Source organism: Perca flavescens, chromosome 11 (assembly GCF_004354835.1).
Source record: "Perca flavescens isolate YP-PL-M2 chromosome 11, PFLA_1.0, whole genome shotgun sequence".
In the NCBI taxonomy this organism is placed as follows: domain Eukaryota; kingdom Metazoa; phylum Chordata; class Actinopteri; order Perciformes; family Percidae; genus Perca; species Perca flavescens.
Genome location: NC_041341.1, coordinates 12291049 through 12313381, shown reverse-complemented (window position 1 = coordinate 12313381; position 22333 = coordinate 12291049). Strand labels below are relative to the sequence as shown.

General features: G+C 40.8%; 1 protein-coding gene across 4 annotated transcripts in view; it reads left to right on the top strand.

Annotated features, from left to right (window-relative positions):
- The first annotated feature begins 361 nt into the window (after positions 1 to 361).
- Positions 362 to 22333, top strand: part of LOC114563793 (mitogen-activated protein kinase kinase kinase kinase 4) — a 111138-nt gene continuing 89166 nt past the window's right edge. For all 4 annotated transcript variants that reach the window (XM_028590670.1, XM_028590669.1, XM_028590668.1 and 1 more), the window contains exons 1-2: positions 362 to 641; positions 913 to 978. In XM_028590670.1, the coding sequence (XP_028446471.1) occupies positions 585 to 641; positions 913 to 978 (123 nt within the window). In that variant the 5' untranslated portion in view covers positions 362 to 584. The remainder of the gene's footprint in view (positions 642 to 912; positions 979 to 22333) is intronic.

The following is a 22333-nucleotide window of genomic DNA, read 5'->3' as shown; positions in this document are numbered from 1 at the left end:
GTGGCTACATGTGTAGCTAGGTATTAGGCTACCTTAACACACAACTAGCCTATATACATGCATTTTACAGGGGTGTTAGTGGATTGGTCAATTTACAGTTCCCCTTTTTAGATGTGAGGGGGCATTCAAATTCTCTTCAGGGCCCCAAAAAGTATTTAGGCTGTTCCTGTTTGAGAGAGAGAGAGAGAGAGAGAGAGAGAGAGAGAGAGAGAGAGAGAGAAGGGGTGGAGAATGAAGAGAGAGAGGGAAAGAGAGATGCGTTCAGACTGAGCAAGAGAGAGGGCGGAGAATACAGGCAGAGAGACGTACACACAGAGAGAGAGAGAAGGAGAGAGAGAGAGAGAGAGAGAGAGAGAGAGAGGGGGCTAGCCTGGAGCAGACGGGGCTCCAGCAGTTGGTCGGTATGTAGCAGCAGAGCTGATCGTCTGCCCGGGATTACAAAGAGGAAACACGCGCCTTGGATAGAAAATATCACCAGCGGGATTTAAAATAAAACCACCCGAGGATGAGACACATACCGTCCGACTAAAGGAGACTGAAAACACGCCGATATTTCGCTGATTTAACACCGTTTTTGAACGAAAATGGCGAACGAGTCCCCGGCCAAAAGTCTGGTGGATATAGACCTGGCATCCCTGAGGGTGAGTACGTGTTTCAAAGACATTTTCGGAGTGCATTTTATTTGTTCGTGCTCAAAAATAAAAACACAACCATGTTGTAGGCAGTGCTGTTGTTGACACAACCCTGCGGTGGCTTTTCTTTGTCTAATATCCGCTGGCATAGGAGGCCAGCCAACCGGGCGCAGCCGGCTCTTACATCGAACGAACCAGATTGTAAATAGCTACAGGCAATCAATCTAGTTTTTTTTTTTTTTTTTTTTTTTTTTTTTTTTTTCATGTTTTTTAATTACAGGATCCTGCTGGGATTTTCGAGTTGGTGGAAGTGGTCGGAAATGGCACCTATGGACAAGTCTACAAGGTTGGTGTGAGCCTCCATCTCTGTGTTGTGTGTGTGTGTGTGTGTGTGTGTGTGTGTGTGTGTGTGTGTGTGTGTGTGTGTGTGTGTGTGTGTGTGTGTGTGTGTGTGTAAGCCCCAACCGAGGGAACAAACGGACGGAAACTGGAGCACAAACATGCATATATGTATTTTTCCCCTCTCACGGGCTCTCAGGAACACGTTTATTCTAACATGTCCCCTCCCCTCATTGGGACCGGTGCAGTCTGGACTGGATTATCTCTCCGATAGCGCTTTGGCCTCTCACTGTTTCACATCCACATTCATTATGTTTGGATTGTAGCGATGCAAACATCACCCCAGACCACCTATTTCGGTACCAAATAGGTCCCTCCTCCTTTCACCCACACCCCAGTAAAAAAAAAAATATTCCCTGCATACTGCACGCTTTCCAATGGGACTGATCAGGCCAACCCCATCCGTGCATGACAAGCCCTCACCACGCTGACCGACTTGTGCGCCATTGAGTGGGCGGTGTTTCATTGCGCATTTGTGCACACTATTGCCCAGCAGGCCTTTTGCTGGAGTGGCTCTGTGCTGCATTTATGGGGATAGGCCTGTTCATCCAAACACACACGCGCACACGCACGCTGGAAAAGGCATCTGATGGAGACCCGGTTGCCCCATCAGAGATGAGCAGAGACATCATCCTGCTGTTGCCTTGTAGAAATGAGAGGCTGGATCTGCCCAGGCTTTTACTATGATGTTTAATTTGGAAGTAATCTGAGGAAATGTGAATTTTGTTGTGTGTGTTTGCTTGAAATGATGTCATGTGAGACAGAAGGCAGCTATAGATAATATCCCCATGATTATTATGACTTGTGAACAGTCGCACCATCGGATAACTCTACTCGCAGATGTTGCAAGAGCTGTGTCCAGCTGTGATTGACTCTCATTAGCTTGTGGCTAGAAAATATTGACCGATGTGCTATCTTTTTCCTGCTGTGTTGCATTGCAGCAACGGAGTTACAATTCCAAACTCCTTTTTGGAACATATCCAAGTGAAATTGGACCTAGACTGAGGTCGCTGATCTGCTAGGTAGCTTTTATGGAAACCCAGCAAAAGTTCTGATGTTCGCAAGTTACCACATCGCCTCATTTAGGACTATGTTCTCTACAGCTACAGAGAAAGCGTGTTTTAGTCCCCGTTTGAATTATTAAGACAGAGAAAAGTGTACAAATATATACATTGTTGAAGATGCGCTAAGTTGGCGTTCGCTGAGCCCCTGACCCCCTGACAGGCCCGGCCCAATTACAGCCAGGGGTTGGCTGTATGTACTGCTAAATATGCCAACGTCTTGTGACACTGAAGCACAGCCAGAGGTGATTCTGTCACTTGAATGTCATGAGAATACACACCTGGAGACAAGTCGATTTTGCAGAGGTGGAGAGCAGCAACATCTGTAAATGACAAAGCTCCATCCTCAGGCTTTCATGTTACTTCTGCTGCAGATTCTGTACACTAAATGATGGCGATAAAAGGGTCACATCAGCCTCGACGTGGACATTTCTTATGACTGCTGTCTGACATGTACAAGACATCATAAGGTAAAAAAAAGTCTATGTGGACTTCTTGTATGGCATACACTTGCTGTTGCTCTGCAGTTTATTGGGCGAGGCGCATGGTAAACATAACACAACGTAACTAACATACAGTATGATGTGCTCCAGGAAATCATAAAGTAAATATGAGGAGCCATTTTGGGCCTTGAAGTGATGTCTGAGAAAGCACAGCTTACGGAGATGTTACTCACCTGAATTGCTGCAACAAAATGAGGTTGTAAAACTCTGAATCATCACTCGCCTGTAAGCTCATGCACATCAGTGTCTTTCTTTCATGATGATCAGTTAGTCGGCATTAGAGCTGGGCAATATATCTATTATATCGATATTGTGATATGAGACTAGATATCGTCTTAGATTTTGGATACCGTAATATGGCATAAGTGTTGTCTTTTCCTGGTTTTAAAGGCTGCATTACAGTAAAGTGATGTCATTTTCTGAACTCATCAGACTGTTCTAGCTGTTCTATTATTTGCCTTTACCCACTTAGTCATTATATCCACATTACTGATGATTATTTATCAAAAATCTCATTGGGTAAATATTTTGTGAAAGCACCTATAGTCAACACTACGGTATCGATATCAAGGTATTTGGTCAAAAATATCATGATATATTTCTCCATATCGCCAAGCCCTAGTCTGCATACCCTAAACAGTTGGCATTGGCTCTCACATAGGGCTGGCTATTGCCAATGATTTCTAGATTCAATTCTGATTTACAAGGTTCAGATTCGGTTACATTTTTGATTCAGTGTCACTTAGGTTAGGGAAATTTCAGTTACAATACCAGTTTTGCTTGGATATAAAAGAGATTCTAAGAACGTATGCTGTACATTGTACAAGCAAGAAGCAACCCTCAAATATTTTTTATAATGCGCCACGTCAATGTTTCAATTAAGAACTGACCCCCAAAAAGTTTGTTTAAAGTACTTTTTACTTAACAGGACTAACATTATATTAACTTAATTAACATTTTATGTATCCATATCGGATCACTCAAACAAAGATTGACTTTAATTGGAGAATCGATTATTTGAACCCAGCCCTACTTTCACACTTGTTTCAGGGTAAACGGGACCTCGCAGGGTTATTTTACACATGTACAATATTCACAGAACAATCTAAGGTCTACTGTGTCTCCAGTTCTGCCTCTGAGGATAACACAAATGACCAGCAGCATTGAATGATTCCGTCGCTGAGACGAGTGTCACTTTAAATCAGATTGTGTGGTCATGGACAATGAGTCACGCCCTAGGGCGAACCTCCGTGAACGCCGGCTCTGCTGTTACCTCACAGTGTGAACGTTGAAATGTCTCCTCATAATTGAGCACAGTGACGGCCATATGGGTGTGTGTGGTCATACCTTTTTGTGCTGGGAGTAAACAATACCGCTGAAATCACATCTTGATTTGCTTTGAGGGTTTTTTTGTGGCTCGGGGGAGGATGGCGGCTGCTGTAAACGTTTCATTAAAGAAGGGGACAAGTGGTTGTGGAAATGCTCAGATGCTCTGGAACACAAATTAACCCTGACATTTTGAGTTTAGTTCCTCAGGATTCAGTGAATCATAACTACGTGTGCCATGCAAGTTTGAGGATGAACCAAGCTCCTTTTTTTTTTTTTTTTTTTTTTTTTTTTTTTTTTTTCGTCTGCGCTGCCTCGCCTCGCATACATCTGACCAAAAGTGTGTGTGTGTCTGTGTAGACACACATTTTTGTGTGTCTGTGTGTGTCTGTGTTTGTGTCGGCACGTGTCCACTTGGTGATTGGTTGGGCTTCCCATGCCGGCGAATAGCTGCAGAGCACCGTCTGCAGCTATTCGCCAAGGCTTGTTGCAGCTGTGTGCACCGACAACAGCTGTTGAGATGGAAAAATAAAATAGGGGTGGGGGGTACAAAAGAGAGAAGCACTCCCCCTTTAAACATAAAAAAGTGCTTTAGTTATATTAGGCCTGAAATGTCAGACATCAAGCTGGTGTTCATACACTATCCACTAGACTAAAATCTGTTAGTCTATGATTGAGTTCTAAAATATTTACTTTTAAGTGAAACATCTGTCAGCATGTTTTCAATTTCACTTATTTTCCATGCCAATTTCTTGATACTCGTGGTGATCAGCCTCAACTCTGACTTGTTCAACAATAGTAATAAGTATTTCTAGAAAATGCACCTGGGTAATTTATCTAAATGTATATATATATATATATATATATATATATATATATATATATCTCAATTTTCCCCTACAAAAAATGTTGTTGGCTAGCAAATGTATTTTGTATGTGGAAATTGTCTTTGGTTTTATGACAAGGCGTAAATTAAAAACAAAACAAGGCGGTAAATTGAGGACATTCATCAAGAACAAAACATCCTGTAACCGGGAAAAAAAGAAACAAACATGAATTCCCAAAACACACACAGATAAGGTAGAATAACCCATACTACATTAACAACAACCAAGTGTAACAAAGGTCAGAGGTCACGTGTTTTTGTTTCCATTAAACGGTGGGAGGTAAAGGAAAAGTTCAATCAGAGCTGAAGGAATTTTTAAAACTCTGGGGTAAGACTACACTCAGCATGTGGGGCTGGGAATCCCCCTTTCTGAGGAAATGGTTTAACCCATGTAAGACTTGCTGAGTTACTGAGCTTCTCTCCTTCAACCACAGCTGTGATTGTTTCAGCCTCGCTGAGGCAGGCTGCCTTTTAAATTTATAAAATAGGCAAACAAATCAAACTTTGGGGACTTTTTTGTTGTTGCTTTATTCTCTAAAATAGAGAAAAGATGGGATTTGTTGGTGGGGGTGTCTGCAGAGAGAGCGAGTGGATGTTCGTGAGGAAGTAGTGAAACGGCGGAAGTCATCAGTGCAGTGAGGAGAAGTTGGTGGCTTTGTTGTGATGGCCAGATTAGAAAACCACAGCCCTGTTCCTGTCGCTCTTTTTCATGTACTAACATGAAATGTCTCAGCAATATGGAAACTGCTGACTGGGTGATATGGGATGTAGAAATGCAATGCAGATAAAAGTGTTATTCAGATGCTGATCATTTGTGTGGATGCTGTTACCGTTTAAAATTGATTTAATGATCTTCATGCTCAAGAGTGAAAAATACCCATCACTCTTTTCCAGATTCAAAGGGTTCAGCTTGATTTTGCTTGATATATCCGACCAACAGTCAAAAAACTCCCAAAAATATCAAATTATAATCATATAAAACAGAGAAAAACACAAAATCTGTACATTTTGGAAGCTGGAAATACAGAGTGTGAGTATGAACATTGTTGATCATTTATCTTCTGTCGGATCAACCCTAAATCTTCACGTCGCCACATGCACCGGATATATTATTTAGTTACCATACTACTGCGCAATCTGAAAATAAATGCGTACATTTGTATGTGAAAAAAAAATAACAAACGAAAATAATGAGCTTCATTAATGAGACTCTAAAACTTTGCGCTGAAACCAGACGGACAATTTTATCACTCTTTAAATGAATTACCAATGTCAAATGAATGGCGATAAACAGTCAGAGCACTGCACTATTTTCTGTAACTGATTAGGGAGAACCCTTAATCGTATCAGTTTCTCACTCCGATGCACTGTGTTGTAATCTCCATTCCCTAACCAGTCATTTCAGTGCTAGGTGAGGATTTCTCTCGAGCCTTCCTCCCCTTTTTACCAGGGAACTTCCAGTGACGATATCGTTCACTGTAGATAAAGGTTGTTCCCTTTGAAACTAACGTTAGTCCTGTTTACCTTTTTTTTTAGATCGGAGGACGTAAAGCATCAGCAGGAGGGTCGACCCCTTCGTAGCTTAGTACCTAGTCTTTTCTTTCACATATTTAACTTCCATCCATGCTGCTGTACATTCTGGGGAACGACTAGAACTAAACTTATGAGATGACTTGACGGGTAACCAGTGCAGAGAAGTATAAGAGTAGGTGTGATATGATTTGACAGCCAGACAGCAGCATTTTGTATCACCTGCAGGCAGGAAACATTTATATTTATTGTAGGGTTGCAACTAATGATTATTTGCATTATCTATTCATAAATTAATCTAGGCCTCTAGACGATGTCTTCAAAATGCTACAAGTTGCAGTCCAACACCCAAAGGGAAATCCTCACATGAAATGCATGTATAAAACTGATAACAAAAACAGCCCTTCAAAGCCACTTTACAGCTTCTCCCCAACCTGACATTTTAACAGGAAAGATGTTAGTTTTTTTTTCTGTTGCTGATAAAGTTAAGCTGGGTGTGGCTCTCCAGTAGCGGCCTGTCATCAGCAGGGCACAGCACCATCACTGCGAGTTCCTCCGAGGAAATGCACCGCAGCAATTCACTGAATGCACCTGCAGATCTGTCAGATGCCATGCTTTTATCTTCCTGTTAATCCACATCTGGAGCTGAAGAAACAAGAGCTGCAAACACTTAAAAAATATGACAAGCAAAAAAATATCATTAGCAAAAATGTTGATTTATTTCTAGTTTACCGACTAGTCATTCAATAAAAATAATGGCTTCAGCAATAGCATCTTCCATCTTGACAAGAACAGTTTTCTAGGGAACGCTGAATATTTAGAGTTGTTGGCATGTGAAAAGCTATTCTTAAATGCATTTATACTGAAATATATCAACCCAAATAATTGTCCATCAAGTCCTTTATCTTAAGTCATCAGAAGCATAGTACACACTTCTTAAATGTCTATTGTTTTCTACTTATTCCAGTTCTATGGGGAGCTATTTATAGGCTGGTCCCTGCTCTGTAAAGTTGAACTACAAAGCTGTCAGAAGGAATAGACTCATGCAAAGCTGGCTTACAGACCTTCCGGCTATTCAAACTGGAATGTTAGTCGTGTCTGTGGTGACCTTTCACAGCGCAGGAAGTGAAGTACAGCACGACCAACAACAGCAGCAGCAGTAAAGCTGTGTCTCCACTGGGAACTTTTCTTTACAGTCAAAACTGGTGTTATTTACCGTGCCCTTTCCAATCAGAAGAAGTGGAAGCTCTGCCACTGATAGCAGCAACAGGAACTGGACTTTGTCACGATTTACGATGGAGAAGTCCTGCTGCTTTGTGTTCCCAACCAGGGCTGCACCTACTAAGCATTGTTTTCAATGTTGATGAACAAATACCGAATCTTTCAGTGTAAAGGCTCAACCACAAGTGACCAAACACCCAATACACCAGAGCCCAAAGTGACTTCTTTAAAGCAACACTAGAGCACTTTTTCAGCTTCGGTCCCCCTACAGGTTGGAAGCGGAATTGTCTGTTACATTACATTATGCAAGTATGCCAGATCGGGTAGCTGATCTGTAGTTCGAATGAGACATAATGAGACATTATGTCAGCGGTAATGGACAATTCCGCTTCCAACCTGTAGGGTGACCGAAGCGGGAAAAGTGCTCTAGTGTTGCTTTAAACTGCTGTTTTTTAAGAGCTGTTGTCTGATAGTCTAACCAGGACATGTCATACATGCTAGTGGCTTTTTGAGGCTGTTTCCCTAATTAATATGTCCCTAAAAGCACAAAGAACTTGAAGGATTAATTGCTACAGTACAAATGCACAATTAAAGATACAGTGGTTATCCTGATTGGATAATTATTAATTCCATTCAATATTCTTGATACAAAGAGTAAGGTTTAGTATGAAATGTATCTGCAGTTTTTGCTGGTCAAAGCACTGCCAGTACACCTATATGGCAATTAACTGTTAAGAATACTGAAGCAAAGATTATACATTGATGACATATTAAATGAAATCACAAGTGGTTTCAAAGAGTAATTATAGAAAAAAAAATATTTTACACAAAGGTGACATTCTTCGTACTGCTGTTTAATGAGTCTGTTAGCAGTGACCAGCTCTGCGTGCTAGCTACAGTTTAGCTAAAAATAAGACCCAGAGCCTTAGACAGTATCTGGGTCGCATTCCTTGATGCTCACTGTGTGCACTGATGCAGTGACCGTGCTGCTGCTTCATACATCAGGAGCAAGATTTCTGTGCTTTTGTTTCCTATTTGCTGGCTTTTTAACACATTTGTTGGCATTTACTTCTGCCATTTTTTTTAAGCTATTGCCTTAAGAACAAGAGAGGCATCTTAAACTCTCATGACAGCCATTGTAAAAACCAACCACTTATGACAGTTTTATGTAATGTTAACACATAAAGCTAAATAGTCTCTTAAGTTTGATGAGGCCGGCTATGACATATTTTTGACAGGTTATGTTTTCTAGGTTAATTTCAAGTTGTCATAACAAAGACATTGACAGGTTATATTGTCTTGCTTAAAGTTCCCATTGCATGAACATTTTACTTTTTATGAGTTTTATGAGCCACACCCCCACCCTGCACCTTGCCCCACCTCTCTCTTCCTCAATAGCATTTAAAGCTACAGACACAGAAATGGCACATCCTAAGGAAAGCTCATTGTGGGACTGGCTCTAGTGGCTGTAATTCTGCACCAAGGCTGAATTTTGGGAAAGAGACTTCAGATACAGTATTAGGGGACAACTAAGGTCTATATAAAAGCATCCAAAAAGCAGCAGTCATAGGACCTTTAATGTCAAATTGTCATAACACAGAGATTGTGGTCTTGGTTAATGTCAAGTTGTCATAACACAAACATCTCAGACAATGCTAACTTTGCATTTAAAGTGTCATAATTTACTGAATGACATTTTAATTTTTTCATAAAAACTCCTTAATGTTAATGACAGGTGTCCTGTCATGGTTATAACAGTGTTATGTGCAAACCCCTTTAAATAAAGTGTTACCAAAAGGTTTATCACAATCTCCTAATCTCCTATCATATTGTCCTCACATTAATCAACAGTAGGACTGGGTATCGTTTAAAAATTTACAATACCAGTACCAACACCAGTACCCTTAAAGTGATACTGAAAGCCGATACCAAAAGAGTACTTCATTTAAAAATAATAATGAAGCATTTTATGTATTTATTTTTATCAGATGCCACAGGTGTGTAGTATAGCCATACCGTTGAATGTTTTGGTGGCATCACGGCACGCTGAACTGCAAACTCGGTCAAATACACTGAGCTTGTCTTCACCACACCAAAGACTGTATGGGTTTTAGCTGCTGCGGTATCGAAGATCGCTTGCGGGGATTGACTGTGAGCAAAACCATACAAATAGTCTCTAATAAATATTTTTTTTTTTGCTAGATCTGGTTACAAAAGGAAATGCAGGTATCATTTTGACTGGAGAAGTTTTGATACTACTTGGTACTGGATTATTTCGGTCAATGGAGTACCGATACCCCACCCTACTCAACAGGCAAAAACCCAGAGATATTTTAGATTGCATAATTTGAAATCGTACAAGACAGAGAAAAAACACCATATCTTCATTGAAGAAGCTGAGAATGTTGGACGTTTTTGCTTTATAAATGACTTAAACGAGATTCAACTAAATTGAGAATCAAAATAGTTTTCAATAAACTTCTTGGAGATCAATGAATCAATTAATATATAGAATAATTGTTTAAGTTCTGTATTTATCATGAACTCTAGAAGATGAAGTCTGTGAAAGTGAACGCTCTCATTAACAGAGCACTATCACACCCTGTTTGCCCTGCCCTAGTTTGACACCTCGTTTCTCCTGCTAACCTGCTCTGGGTGCAAATCCCGAGCTAATATTTCTCTTCATTCTCTGCGTTTTACTTTTGACAACACACATCCTAGATATACGTTTTATCAGCCAGCAGGCAGCAGGGTGTGAATGCACAGAGGCTGTGACAGAGATCATGACACATAGGGCTGCAACTAACGATTATTTTAATAATCGATTAATCTGTCGATTATTTTTTCGATTAATCGATGAATCGGATAAAAAAAAAAAGCATTAATTTACATCAACTCAATACATACTTGTTGTTTTAGTTAATAGTTGTGTAAAGGTAACTAACCCAAATAGCAGATACAGACAAGACATACAGACAGACACACACACACACTTATTCATTAAATTATTACCATCATTGTAGTAAGTGCAAGTTAAGTTCATTTATACACCACACACTAATATATTTGTCAACAATAACTGATATGGGACAAAGCACATAATATATACATGACAACAGATTGAAAAATGAATGGGCCAAAAAAGGCGAGTGAATAAAACCGTGTCTTTAGTCTTGCAAACTATACCACCCCTGCTTTATTACTGTTATTACCGAGCTAACGCTAGCTTGTCATGCTAGTCAGCTGGATAACGAGTAAACAGCAGCACCAGAAGAGCTACTGGAGGGACGGTACGTTCCTCCCTTCAGACCGGAACAGAAGGAGGATAGTGTAGTGACTTTACCCTGCTGTTGAACTCCCTTCCTCCTCATCAAGGACTCCAACATGTTTACGTTTTAGGTGCTGACTCATCACCGTGGTGCGCCCGTGCCATGCCGTGTCGCTTTTGCTTATCTTGCAATTAACACGTTTTTGATTTATTTAGTGTGAAATGCTCCCACACCTTGGATGACTTGGGTCGTACTGATTTCTCTGCCTCCGCCGAGTGTTTCAGAACAACGTTACGGGTCTCTCCGGTCTCTCTCCGTATTTCCTCTACCCCCGCTGTGCGCTTTTTTCTTTTCTTTTGCTCCGCGCTGCTCCTCTCTGCGCTCAACTCAATTTTTTTTTATCTCTGCGACTAGGTGGCGTAATAGTTGCGCGACACAACAAATCGATAATTAAATTCGTTGCCAACTTTTTTAGTAATCGAATTTTATCGATTCGTTGTTGCGGCCCTAATGACACAGCAAGTTCACGGAACGAGTTTGCTGGCCTGCCGAGACAAACTGTTAAACACGAGTTTTGTGGACAGAAGAAGAGTTTCCTTTTTCCTCCTCTGCCAGCCCACCCAGCCACAGGCCCATTCCTGAACCTGGGTGAAGATGGAAAAAGCTATGTCTTCCTTTTCTCTGGCTACTTAGAGCCCATCCTCAATGAGGAATGTAAGGGTCAGGGTGCACCCACAAGAGGAGAAGAGAAATGTTCAGATGAAGCAGAGGAGGAAAAAGGCTTTCAAATTAGGGATTGATGAAAGGGGTGGGGGGGGCAGCAGAGGAAGGTTGGTGGTTCCCGAGCGTCCCTTCTCCTTAACCCTGGTCAAGGAGGATATTGAGGGGGGTTTGATGGAAGGCACCGTGGCTGTAATCCCTCAGAAGGAGACTGCACACGCTGAGAGGAAAAAGAGGTGGAGTCATTAGGATTAAGAGCCAAAATATTATATAAATCATTTACTAGCTGCTGTTCAGTTTTCCCTCTTAAAAATGTAATTGCTCAGTTTTTTATGTCACAAGCTACTATTTGGTCCCTTGTGTCTGACAGCAATGATTCCTCTGTGCTGTACGATTTCTTGAATGAGTGAAATTATTATTATATACACTTTATAAACGTACTGTTGTCATGACTTGGAAGTGAGCCTGCTTTATCTCAAGGTGGTCACCCTCACTGTTACCTTGTAGTCACATCATATTGTTGGAAATTAAGCATCAACGGCCTGTTTGTTTCACTGAAACTACTATAAAAAAACATCATAATTAACAAGTTACCTCTTTTTATTGTTTTGGTTTTGCTCGCTCCTGCAAGCATACAGTATATAATGCACTATATAGTGCAACTACAGTATGTGTTAATGTGGTGCTGGGTGGAGCGACAAATGCATGCAGACATTGCAGACAGATGGCTTGTTGTAGCGGTGAGGCAGTGATGCTGAAGAGAGACAGAGATTATTAACTGTATCTCACTGTTGTGTCAGGTGCAGCTGGTCAATTTTCTCAAAGGAAGAAACAAAATAAGTGAGCTTTTATTTTGAAAACCAACCCATTGTGTACTTATCCGCCGATCAGAGAGTTGATGATCTGAATGACAATTTATTTTTCAATTTTATGCTGTCATTTATTTTGTATGTAAAACAAAGCAAGGTATCAAATAAGATTTTTCCCGATGAGGGCTGTCAAAACCAGTTTAAGTCTTCAAATTTAATTTCAATATCCCAAACTGCTAGTCCAGTGATTTAATCTCTTCTTTTTTTTCCTTCCTCTTCCTCATTTTTTTCCTCTTTGGCTTCCTCATCTTCCCTCTCTTTGTCTTCTTCTTGTTCCTCTTGTCTTATTTCTAGTCAAACAATAACTTAAATCTTCCAGGACTGCTTTATTTTAAAAGCCAGACACCAAATAGTATGTTTAAAACATTTCCCTTTACATCCATGAGTAAAACAGATCCTTAACTCTGCCAGGCCTTTAGGTTTAAACATCAGTGGATTAACTTCTACTTCTCTTGGCCTACATTGTGTTCAGTTAGTCTTGGTGGTGTCTGGAGGTAAACTGTGGTTATCGTTGTAAATCTAAGACTAAATGCTAAATGGCTGAAATGTAATGTAATGTTGAAAGCTGAGACTGTGGGGTTTGTTTCTGTTTTTTGTTGTGTGACTTAGACAGAAGGCCATTTGTGGTTTATTAGGTTGATTATGTGTCCTGTTATGGACAGACGTCCCTTTGTGTTTTCTCTTCTGTCCTCGGCTGCAGTTACACTGACAAGCAGACATGCTGATAGACACAATAATGTAGGAGAAATATTTTAGTTTGAGTTTGGCTTAATATTTTCTGTATGGTAAATCAATCATGCTTCAATAACTGCTGAAGAGCCACAACTCTAAATACGCGAGGTCCACGCAGCCAAAACTAAAGTCCAGATGGAGAAGCAGGAAAAGGAAAATGGATCATCCAGCAATAATAATAAAAAAAAGAACAGATCTATCTGATGTTAAGGAGCCAGTACCACATAACATTTTCAACAAGCATCAGGACATGTGTTGTTATTCAGTCATTAGAGTAAATCTTTAGATCTTATATAGATAGCTTGGAATTAGTCAAAACGAGAATTGTCAAACACGCACGTTGATAGATTCCCTATGTGGTAGAGTCAACATCGCCATGAACCACAGAGTCCATCTATACATCCATCTTTTTTCTTAGCCTACTGTACATAATGAAAAATAATGTAGTTGCAAATTCAGAAGATTAGTAAAAAATACGAGACCCAAGTGCCACTGTGCTTTGAGCTAAATACTAATGTCAGCATGCTTGAACACTAACCGTGACAATGCTAACATGCTGATGTAAAACATTAGTAATAAACAACTGAGGCAGATACAAATGTCATTAGTTTTGCTGTTATTTGGTCATATATCAAAGTATTGTATTGGACCAGTTGGAATTTTGGCCTGGTGGTTGTTCATCCTGAGGGGGACATGAATGTGTTATTTTTTTTTTTTATATACCTATTTCATGCAAATCTGTCCAATAGTTGTTCAGACATTTTGCTCAAAACGACAAATGTCTACCCCATGGAAACATCAAAGAAAAAGTCAAAGGGTCCGCAAAGTCTTCAGCATTCATCATCTGGGTAGCATGAACGTCTGTACAAAATGTCCTTAAATTTCAAAAGCTGTAGAGATATTTCAGATCGACCAACGGACATTGCTGTTTCTCGAGCCATGCCGCTAGCATGGCTAAAAAGACAGAAGAGAGGACACATTACATATTTTTGATGTGATGAAATTAATAAAATTAATCCCTTCCTGGATCATAAAAATTAGGATGATTTTATGTATTTAATTGGCCCATTAAAATCCATTTTAAAAATTTTCCTCCTTTTTTAAAGAGGAAAATTGTAAACTTTCCACTAGGTAACTAGCATTGTATCGGCCCAGCTCTAATATAAGCCATAGGCTCCTCTTGTTAGCATACGATTTGAACTGTATTATATATACAAAAAAACATTATGGCTTGTCGACTGGAGGCACTTGTATTTTAAACCAGATGTAAATCCGTAGTCTTACAGTTAAAGCTGCTCACCAAAGTAATAAAGTAGGAACTGTTGGAATTTGGTAAGTAAAGACACAATAAGAGTGCAGGCACAGCAAGACTTTGTAGCTGCTGCAGCTGTTGCGTTTAAGACGGTTGAAAATATGCTTGCTACGATAGTGTTGAATCTGGAATTTAGTCTTTTTCCTTAGATGGAGACAAATAGTGATCTATAATAGTGATGTCACAATATCTGGCAAGACAATAGGAAATGTATTTTTTTTTTTGTAGGAATAGAGCCCCACAGAAGCCCTTACACATTATTTTTAGATCATTTTAATAGCATTTATCTTCATTAGGGAATTAATCAGATTCCCACCTATCCTTGGATTTGAGCTTGCGTAAATGGTCTTGAGTCATGAGTCATGAGCGCACACACACGCACACAGTCATATTTCCAAGGTCGTAGGCATCAGTCATGCATGTCTATGGTTTCTAGATGGGTTTCATGCCTCTCTCTCTCTTCCTCTATATCTTCCCAGGACTCCACTCTTATTGATTTTCCACAGCACTAGCTAGCATCTTGTACAACGGCCCCTTCATTCTGTTATCTGTGACCTGCTCTTGCCTGATAAAGCTCAGTAAAAGCCTCTCTGTTAAGAGTCCAAATGGGCGCCACCTGGGTGCTGCATGCTCCGATTTGGGAATGACAGAGCTTTATGATGTGATGGTCACGTGTGCTGTTTCAAATCCACCCAACTCGGATTCTTTATGTTTAATAAATGAACGTTCATCATTTGTGCTGTGATGATTTCATAAAGATGTAATGGTCACCTGTTATTTCGCTAGGTAGCTTATTCTGTGTGTCCTCTCAGCCAATTGCCATATACAGTACTAGCTAATGTGAACTGTGGCTTTAAACCGCATGTTATGCACATCCTTTGCTTTAAAGCCAGGCCTGCAGCTAAAAGCCACTAAGAAATCAGGCATTGGATATCCGCTGTGGTGTTTCCACATCTTTGTTCAGTACAGAGGCCTACTCTTTATCCATCAGGAAGGCGGAGGATTATAATGTAATTCTATCGCAGATGGGGCTGGATGTCTTTGACTTCGGATAGAATCTATCATGATTATATCATCATATTGTGTCCAAATGAATGATTCTGAGAAAACTAGGATAGGATGAATGATTGATCCATTTTTTTAATTTTTTCGAGGATTTTTGCATGCATTTGTTACATCCAGATTTTTTTTTTTTAATATAGTGACACTTATTTTAATGTTACTCAGCCACTATCCGTGTTTTCCCAGGACTTTAATTCATCTGAGAGCAGTGACTATATGTTACAGTATAGGCTACCGGACCGTGACATGTGGAATTGTGCACGCATGCGCAGTTCCACAGAGATAAATCACTCTGCAGATAAATACACTCTGCAATGTCTGTTGTAGGGTTTAATTTATGTGTCATATACCACACTGTTTCCTGTGGACAACTGTTTTACAGTACACACACGTCCATTACATTCGTTATCCAGTTGAGGGTTACATTTCTTGGGGACCCATCCCTTATCCTTTCCTCGGTTGTTAGTATGATTATAGTACCGTCGCCACTGCAGTCCTTATCCCTGTTTTAAAAAAAAGTATATGCAATACAAAAGTCAGTCACCTTTCCCCCAAATTATGTAGCATTAAATGATCTTGTGAAGTGTAATGTAAAAGAAAGTAGCGACATTCCTCAGGCCACATGTTGAATGCTTTCTCAGTTTATTGCAGACGGTTCAGTTTTTGGAGTTCATGCCTAAAACAGTTGTCTCTTGAATTAAACACTGTATGGTTAAAGAGATGAATGACCCTGGGAATAACCCTAGCTCTGGCTAAATGCTGGTCTAGCCGGCCAGATAAAGGCACAGCCCAGCATCCCTCCTGTTGGCTTATTATAGCTCCTCCCCCCGTCGAAGCATGCACATGCGCCAGCTAACTCTTAGCGTCTGGTCGAGGCTCTTAATGACAGTTGTTGGCCTGTCTGAGCTTCTTTGGTTTTAACGGGTAGTGTGTGTGTGTGTGTGTGTGTGTGTGTGTGTGTGTTACTGTATGTGGGGCCATCTGGAGAGGGAATAACAAAGCTGCTATTGGGTGGGGGGGGGCTGTTTATTCTGAGTACAAGCTTAAGAGAAGTCTTGGAGAACAGATTGTTGAATTTAGGAAGAAATAGAGTTAGTAAGTCTGTGTTTTAGTTCAAAGCAATATAAACCTATCTTATTTTGAGGAAAAAAGTGTGCATGGTCTGTTAGCCGGTGACACACTTACATCCGTCATTTGTCTTTTGTCTTTTGCCTTTTTGAACTGAAAAAAACACACTCAAAATGTTGCCAAATGTCTTCTAACAAACCAAGAGAACCAGGAAATGAGTCGGGGGGAAATGTAACGCTACCAAGCCACGGCCGAGCAACGTGCGTTGCCGTGACATGTAGTTACATTTTTCGAGAGGTGCACGTCAGGCTATGGAGCACGTACGTAGCCACGACGTAGATTTAACACAGAAGCAAAAATCACGCTTTAGTCATCATCTACAGTAAATGTTTGGTGAGTGGTTTACTACCAAAATTCCTCCAGTAACACTAAAAAAAGGTCCATTCCAGGGGTGTCGGACTGGGGACTGAGTACCCAGGGCCCTCATGTAAGGAGGGCCTAAAAAAAGATGATAGAATGAATAGCTGTGGATATGGGGAAGGGCCCATTGACACAATCAATTAAAGGACTATTTCTTTTGGCACTAATGAGGAATGTAGGCCGCAACACAATAAAGTTTCACACACCAATTTTATGTGTTTTTATGGAACGCCTGCTTTGTCGGACTGTATTGCAAACTGTTTGGTTTGATATGGAGCTTAGTGCCTTTCTCAAAGACACATTGACAGGATAAACTGGATGTTAATAGATTTGAACCTGTTACATTCCAGTTAGAAGATGCAAAAAAAGGGCTGAGGCTAACAACTTTTTTCATTATTGATTAATCTGATGAATATTTTCCTGATTAATTGTGGTCATAAAAAAGTATACTGTATGTCAGAAACTAGTGAAAAATGCCCATCAGAATTCATTGAATCCCTTTCAAATTGTCCATCCAAAAGTCCAAAACCCAAATGTATTGTATTTACTACCAAACAAGATGGAGGAAAGTAGGAAATCCTCACGTTTGAGAAGGTGGAACATTAGAATGTATGATACATTGGCTAATCGTTTCAGCTCCAAACAGTACTAGTATGAAGATATTAATGGTAAACGCACAATTTTGTTGTTTTGTTTCTTATGTTATCTTATGTCATATCTTATGAGCCTAAAAGGGACATTCTTTCATGGAGCTCTGTAGCTTCTTTCAGTCCTTCACACAGCGAGGCAGCTGTCAGGGACGACTGACAGCCTCATTAGCTTTTGTTTTCATCTGCTTCAAAACACTCAGAGCCGCTCTGAGCCGGTCACCTGACCACAAGCCCTGCTGCGTGATTGGACCACAGCAATGAGCCTCAGCCAGCTGACTAGAACCCAGGCCTCTGATTGGCCCAGAGTTTCTCAAAGCACTTCCTCCTGTAGCTGGGCAGACTCTGTGCAAACTCCCGTGAGTGCTGAAGGGTTTGAAATCACAAATAAGCTGCAGTCAAGAGACAGACAGTTACAACTAGACGTACCATTTTGCACATGAATCCTCTGCAACAAACGGGCAACTATATAGCAGTCAAGTGAAGATTCATTCCTCTCAGATGAGCAGGCCGTTTTTTTATTCTTTTTTGCTTCATCTTGATGACACTGCATTACTCAATGTTTAAATGGTGGATTTTAAAGGCTTTAATAAGCTGAGAAAGTGCTCTGAGCTGACGAGAGACCGCTAAAGTGAAAACCTGAAAACAATCTAAACTGTAGATACTAGGTTTTCATCTCACTGGGCCGACATGTGGAAAAAAAACCTCACAAATGCAGGCGATGTTTTCGTGAGTCTGAGGCTGCTGGTGTTACCAGGCAGATACAGAAAGTCAAACAAGTTGCTCATGCAGGGAGGGAGAAGCTGCTGGAACTGGAGTTTGAGTTGTTAAAGGAATAGTCTGCTGTTTGTCCTCAAAGCCTGAATCACAGAAGACATTCAATATCAGTTTCATCCAGTCCAAGGAGGAAATACTTTATTAATATTTATATATAATATGAATAATTTTTTTTCCTATGTTATTATACACACACAGGACCTATGCACATATCATAGTAGTATCAAATGGACAGATGTCAGGGCGAGGGGGCTGCCCAAGGACAGGCACCCCAAGCAGTTGGGGGTTCGGTTATCAAGCACCGAAAGTTGGCATCTGAATGCTTTATCAGGGCTTGTGTAGATATTCTTTATTCAATTTATTTATCTAAGTCAAAAATAAATCAAGAAAAAACTGAGTTATATTCAATAAAAAGTATTGAAAACGAATATCAGGTTCCAAAAACCAGTACTGAAGAAAATGCCGTATCTAATTTCTTCGTCACCTCTTTACGGAGAACTCTCCAACAGATGCATAAAATCCCCAAAAGTACTTGAACACACACACACACACACACACACACACACACACACACACACACACACACACACACACACACACACACACACACACACACACACACACACTAAGCATCCCATTATTTGTACACTCCCTGTCCTTGTCTGTATCTTATTTGTTTGTCTCTTTCTGTTATCTGACACACACTCTGCCTCGGGCATGTTGTTAGCAGCTGGTACACGGGTCACTGTAGGGTCAGATCTGGCATTGATGCCCGCCTATTGCTGTTTTCCGACCAGCCTTTACCACCACCACCCTCCCTCCGACCATCCTCTGTTCACTAGGTTGCCTTGGTGACGAGTTTGTAAAGTGTTTAGCAGTCCAGCAGACGCCTTGAAACTAGATTTCTATTGTCATGTGTTGATCAATCGAACAAGACGTCAATGAGGGAAGTTCCAATCATGTTTTTGACCCATATTCCTTACATATTGAGTAAACCACGAGCAATCTAATATTTAAGTCTTGTAATTGCTACATTTGTTATATAGATACACTTTATTATATTGTTAATTTTTTGTTTGGATTTAAAGCAATTTAAGTGTATTAACATTTGGATGGTGTCATTTTGTATAGTGTCCTGTAGTATTTTGTGTACTATTCAAGCAGAGTGTTGAGTTTATATTTGTTGTGGTTGGGCAGGATTTTAACAGCCTTTCTTTAATCTCAGTGTACAATCCCAGTATAAAATATTTAGCCTCAAATGCAGTTTTGAACCATAACTGCAGCACATAGATGTGTGTTGCACCAATAGGCACATAACAACAGATTTGTGTTTTTTCATATATTAAAACTACTATCTACTCTCGGTCTATTTTGTGCAATTAAGCTGCTTAAACACTTTTGAGACTCCAGTGTTTTAAGGCGCTGACTCACCAACCCAATAATCTGCCGACGGACAGTCTGGCGAGGTCGGTGACTCGAGTCGGAGTCGAGTGTTCCGTGCTGTTGTCAGTCGGAGGAGCCGTCTGCATCCATTTTGGCCCGATTTGACTCGTTGAATCGGCCGGTGGGCAGTCAGACTCAATGACCAATCTGATTGGTAGATTGCTAGCCCTTGACTAGCGAATAGGGGTGGGAGATATTGACAAAAATGAATATCTCGATATTTCTTTTCAATATCTCGAACGATATTCAGACGATATTTTTGAAATCCTTCTAGAAGTTAAAAGAAGCCCTGTTCGGAGGCTATTTCGTTGGTTGTCTTGGGAAAATGTACAAGCAAGATGAAATCATAACAATAAACAAAGGGCTCTGTTCTGTAACATATTGCACACAACCATGTCCTTATTGGAAGCAATCCTGGAGCTGGGACAGGGCCGGGTCAGACTAGGTTCTGATAGTCCTTCTGACTGAGACTTATGCTGGGATCAGGAGTTGGATGGGATCTGACTGGCCCAGGTGAGGGAGAGGTGCAGTTCTGTGTGCTTTTTTGGTGTTAGAGTAACATGGTCTAGTGTGTTCTTCCCTCTAGAAACACAATCTACATGCTGGGAGGAAGCTGGAGGGGAACAGACTTTAAGGACACCTTGTTAAAGTCCCCTGTAACCCATATCCAGGTGATCGCGCTGCAGTTTGTTCACTATGGTTAGCAGTGAACCAAACTTTTGCTAACGTTAGCATCGGGGGCTATGTAGACGGCAGTGTGCTGTTTTCGTAGTAAATAAAATGGTCAGTATATTACCGACAGGGCTCCAGGTCAGGTGAGCTGTGCTGGGAAACGATCCTGCCGTTGGTACTCCATTCATGGTGCACAAAAATGCAGTCCTCCGCCTCTGGTCGTGCCGGAGTTATGTTCTCATTCTGCCGGTAGATAGCTAGCTCGGCGTGCTAGCGCCGACAACCACCTGGAGGGCTCGGTCAGGCTATGTCCTCCGGGATGTTATGAGCCGCCTGGAAGGCTCTCGTAACGTCTGTGTTGTATTGTAGTCCTGTATTGATTAGTTCAGTGTGGCTGTACGTACTTGTATAAATATACACCGAGAGGAGAGCCGCTGCACGATCGCGCGCTGCCATCTTTGTTGACATGAGTGAACGTCATAACACACAGGTAAGAACTAGTAGCAGCTTACTCTCGTGCGGGACGATCGTGATTTTGTACAAAAAATACAGTCAAACAAGCCCCTACAGTATTAAAATCGCTACATATAATTGTTTAGAAGGTTATAGTGTGCGTTATTGGTTTTCTCTTTAACTTCCTTCAGCTCTTTTCATGTTTGGGGGGTCGGATTGTACAAATTATGAAATATTCGATATCCCAATTTTCGATATCGTCCAGACAACAATTTGGATATTATCTTGACTGCTATCAAAACTCTCTGATGAAAACAGCGACTGACGACAGCGTGCTCTGGTCTAGAGAGATGTTCCGCCATTTCCGGTTTTCATTTTTTGGGCGCCAATACAGATTAGCGCCGCCTGCTGTTATGGAGACGTATTACGTCTCGCGCACACGCAGAAGGTACGCTCAAGTCGACGTCGCTAAATAAATCGTTATAAAATCGCAATCCCGATTTGCCCATGTTCACGATTTTACTTTTAAATGACTGTTTTTTGTAGTTTTTCTCCTTCAATTAATTTATTGAAAGCATTTGACATTGACATTAACATGTTTTACTGATGTAAAGACATATTCAAGGAGTTCAGATAGAGCCTGTATTAGGGCCATATTTAGTTCAATGTGTTATACAGTATGTTGCTATTTTTGGTAGCCTATTGGATTTACATGGCCAGTATGTACTTTATGTTCTTTATTCATTGAAGCCTCTATGTTTACAGGCTTGTGGTGATGCGCGATGTGCTATAGGTGCCCAAAAAAATCAATGTTTGGTACTGCCAATTTGTTTTGTTTTGTCATGGTTCATGTGTGCAATAAACATTACACTTTGTGAGAAAAAAATTGTGACAGAGAATCGTGATCTCAATTCTAAGCTAAAAAAATATGTCATTCATATTTTTCCCCGAATCGTGCAGGCCTAGTTCCGAGGCACTTTTTTGACCCACTCGGGGAGACGGGAGCTGACTGATCAGTCCGACTGCCTTCTCTGCCGACGGTCGGCCGTCGGGTTGATGTGTCGGAGCCTTTAAATGACCGGCACGGGGCCTTGTTTTTTTTGTCAGTTACTAGCACAGCTCACCTTTCTCTGCATGGTTAGCTCCTGCTTAATGTGCGAGTCGCTGAAATGTTACTTTATATCTTTCTGTTAATATTCATAGTGTTGGAGAGTGGTGATACATTATCTGGTAGACAGAGTCCCATTGTTTTTTAAAATGCTCCCCTCCCCTGATCGGTCCCAAAACACCCCCAGAGAGCATAAAACAAGTGGGACTTCAGGAACTTATTA